Here is a 3,672-nt window from a genome sequence, read left to right on the forward strand (position 1 = left end):
TCATCAAAAAAAAAACAAAAAAAAAGAAGAAAGAACTGCTGTTTAAAATGTCCATAATCCTAACCAAACTCTAGGAGACTGACAGAAAATGATACTGCACCATTAATAGAATCAGTACTATAAGCTGACAATAGCATGCTTAAACAGCACAGTGTTCCTGGACTTCCACTGCCTGGAGCAGTGAACAGAGAACACAAGTGTCTTGCTGGGACATAACACAACTTCTCTGGCTCTTCAGTTCAGGACGAAAACATCCTCTCACAGGGAAGCTTGGTCTACAGGCAATGAACTTCAGAGCGTGGGAAAACATAGGAAACAAAGTCTTCCTGGCCCTCTTTCCAGATTCAAGAGAAGTATGAAAGATGTAGTGAGCCTAGGTTTAGAAAGAATAATCTCTTAAAAGGGAGGTGGAGGAGGGCAAATGGGTGGTGGGGATGGGGACTAGACTTGTGGTGAGCAGGCAGTAGGGTACACACAAGCTCACCTTTTTTTAAAGTTACACACACACACACACACACACACATATATATATACATACACACTAATATATTTTAAAAGTATAATCTCCTGAGACTATGTCCTTCCATTGTTCAAGAGTATCTGGACCAAAAAGAGCATGATGATCCAAACAGTGCTGTGTACTAGTGAGGGATATCATTATATCAATCCTCCCCATTATATGACAAATGTTGACAGAAATCATGCTTCTTCAGGTTGGAAGGCATACATCATCAGATCCAAAGCTGATCAACAAGGGAAGGGATGGAAGGAGGGAGGGAGTGATGGACTCTGGTGCTCTTGGACAACATTTCACAGGTGTCGTCGTGATCTGATGCTGGAGGGATGACTCACATGCAGTGACTCCATGGGCGAGGAGTCCTGCAAGCTTGAGCCTGGAGGGCACAGGCAGTGATTTTTATATGTTTGCACTCTGTGACATCAGAACAATGCTTAGTACATAAAAGACATACAATGATTTCTTCAGTGAACAAATGAACAAATAAATAAGAATGTTTTCTTTGAAAATTTTGTTTATAAAAATACAGAAATTAACCAGGGACAACTCTATTCTATTCTGAGCATATTGAAGATCAAGACTCTATGTCATCTCTGTGTCTCCTCTAACGTGTAAAACCAATGTACAGAAGTTCTTTGACGGATGTTGTTGTTGTTAAATCACTGAGTCATGTCCTACTCTTTGCGACCCCATGGACTATAGCCCACAAGACTCTTCTGTCCATAGGATTTTCCACGCAAGAATACTGGAGTGGGTTGCCCTCTCCTTCTCCAGGGAATCTTCCCGACCCAGGGATCAACCCCACGTCTCCAGCATTGGCAGGTGGATTCTTTATTACTGAGACACCTGGGAAGCCCTCTTTGATTAGATAGAGGTCTACTAAGTTAAAGGTGTCCTCAGACAGCTTGTGCAATGACCTAGATGCCACATTGAGGGGCGTTGGTGGTGTTTTTGTTAATTTGACATGTTTTTGTGCTTTTATTAGAATCTGCAAAGTCCCAATTTGATCTATATGAATATGTTATACAATAATCTTTTAACTACTGGCAAGAGAACATCTTGTTCTAAAAAAACTATACTGTCATGACAATTACCCAACACACAGAAGAAAACATCTGGTTCTAATGAAGTCAATCTATCTCACTCTTCTTGGATCTGTAAGGAATGAAGTCGGTAATAGAGAACTTGTTGGTGCAACAATATGCAAAATAACTGGTTCTCAACCAGACACTGCTTTTCTGTCTCCTGTACTATTGGTAGGTACCTTTCAAAAATAATCTCTTCCTGGTATGCTGCACATTGGCTCAGCTTTGCAGTTCTTATTGTTTATCATTTGGTATCCTACCAGGAAGGTATTGTGGAGGTTCCCGGCTGTAACGATGGTAACCTTTTTAGTGAGATTAATCACTACATAGGAACTACTAACTATTCATTCACTAACTGCAAACCATTTGTAAAAATTAAAGTTCCCCTTTTATAAGAAGTCTAATTTGCTATAATATGATTATACAGAAAATACACATCATACTAACTTAAAAAGTTTTTTCTATCTACAAGAAAATCTAATACAGGATTTTAGGGGCCATGATTAAATACATGAATTTGTTTTAAGATAATACAGTCTCTGATTTTAAGTTTCCCTACAATTAACTTCTTAAATAATTCGGAATACTAGACTCTTAAGAAATTAATTTAAAAATAAAATACACATGCAAATTACATATGCTTTTTCATTGTTCTTTCATCATTAAAAGTTGCTCATTCCTATTTTATCTATGGTAGAATCACCAAGAGTAATTCATTGTCAGATGACTTACCTGGGTTGCTGTTTTCAGGAGGAGTTTTAGGTCTCTCTTCTTTATATTCAGAAATCAGTTGGCGAATGCTATGTATTAAAAATGTGATAATATTTTAACACCAATATGAAAAACAACTACCAAAGTCTTATAGTATTTCAGAAAATATCACAAATATCAAAACTTCAATTGTCCCATACATTTCAAGTTTCTAAGTTCCACAAATTTTATTTAGCATGTAATTAAAGGAGAATGAAAAGGAAAATGAAGTACTCATGAACTAAGGGCAGTATAGCTCAGTAAAATAACTAGAGTTAACTTGGCTTATGAAAACTCTCTTGAACTCAGAAATCCTAGCTCTGTAACTAACTGCTCGTCGTTCTGGAGAAGTTACTTCTCAATTCAAAGTCTTCCTCTACATAACTGGGATCTGACTGCCTTATTTCACTAGGAGATTAAGAGGATTTAATGAGATAATATGCCCCCAAAATGCTTGGAGAAACAGTCAAAGAATGGAATAATTTGGTCTAGACCTTTATTGCTGGAACTACTTTGGAATTCCAAATAAAATCTAACGTGTGTTTTTTCATACCTTTAACATTCAAGTGTTGCAGGAAACTGTTAGTTATGGTGATTAGCTGTTCTTTGTGGTTTGTAAGTTAGAGAATCTCAGCCATTATATAATTTGAACCTAAATTTATTTATAAAATACAAAAACTCACTACATTAGATAACATAATTGTCTCCAATTATTGCAGCTAATTACACCAAGAGCAGAAAACTAATCACAATCAAGACCCGGCCAGGACCACTACTCTTCCTTCTCTACCTGCTCAAACTCTGAACCAGCAGATCTTTCTGAGAATGATGTCTAATCTCCATGCTCATCTTTGTTTCACCTGGAAGACATAACCCTACTCTTGGAATGGATACTGGCAAGTCCTGGACAGGGTTTCAGATCAGATCAGATCAGTTGCTCAGTTGTGTCTGACTCTTTGCGACCCCATGAATCCCAGCACGCCAGGCCTCTCTGTCCATCACCAACTCCCTGAGTTCACTGAGACTCACGTCCATCGAGTCAGTGATGCCATCCAGCCATCTCATCCTCTGTCGTCCCCTTCTCCTCCTGCCCCCAATCCCTCCCAGCATCAGAGTCTTTTCCAATGAGTCAACTCTTCGCATGAGGTGGCCAAAGAACTGGAGTTTCAGCTTTAGCATCATTTCTTCCAAAGAAATCCCAGGGCTGATCTCCTTCAGAATGGACTGGTTGGATCTCCTTGCAGTCCAAGGGACTCTCAAGAGTCTTCTCCAACACCACAGTTCAAAAGCATCAATTCTTCGGCACGCAGCCTTCTTCAC

At 38.8% G+C, this 3,672-nt stretch overlaps 1 protein-coding gene across 1 annotated transcript in view; it reads right to left on the reverse strand.

The window, feature by feature from the left end:
- The window catches only part of ANKRD26 (ankyrin repeat domain 26), a 67,579-nt gene that overhangs the window by 54,301 nt on the left and 9,606 nt on the right, over nt 1-3,672 (reverse strand). The window contains exon 5 of the mRNA XM_010860050.1: nt 2,293-2,402. Coding sequence (XP_010858352.1) covers nt 2,293-2,402 — 110 coding nt within the window. The remainder of the gene's footprint in view (nt 1-2,292; nt 2,403-3,672) is intronic.

Source organism: Bison bison, unplaced genomic scaffold, assembly GCF_000754665.1.
Source record: "Bison bison bison isolate TAMUID 2011002044 unplaced genomic scaffold, Bison_UMD1.0 scf7180017864461, whole genome shotgun sequence".
In the NCBI taxonomy this organism is placed as follows: domain Eukaryota; kingdom Metazoa; phylum Chordata; class Mammalia; order Artiodactyla; family Bovidae; genus Bison; species Bison bison.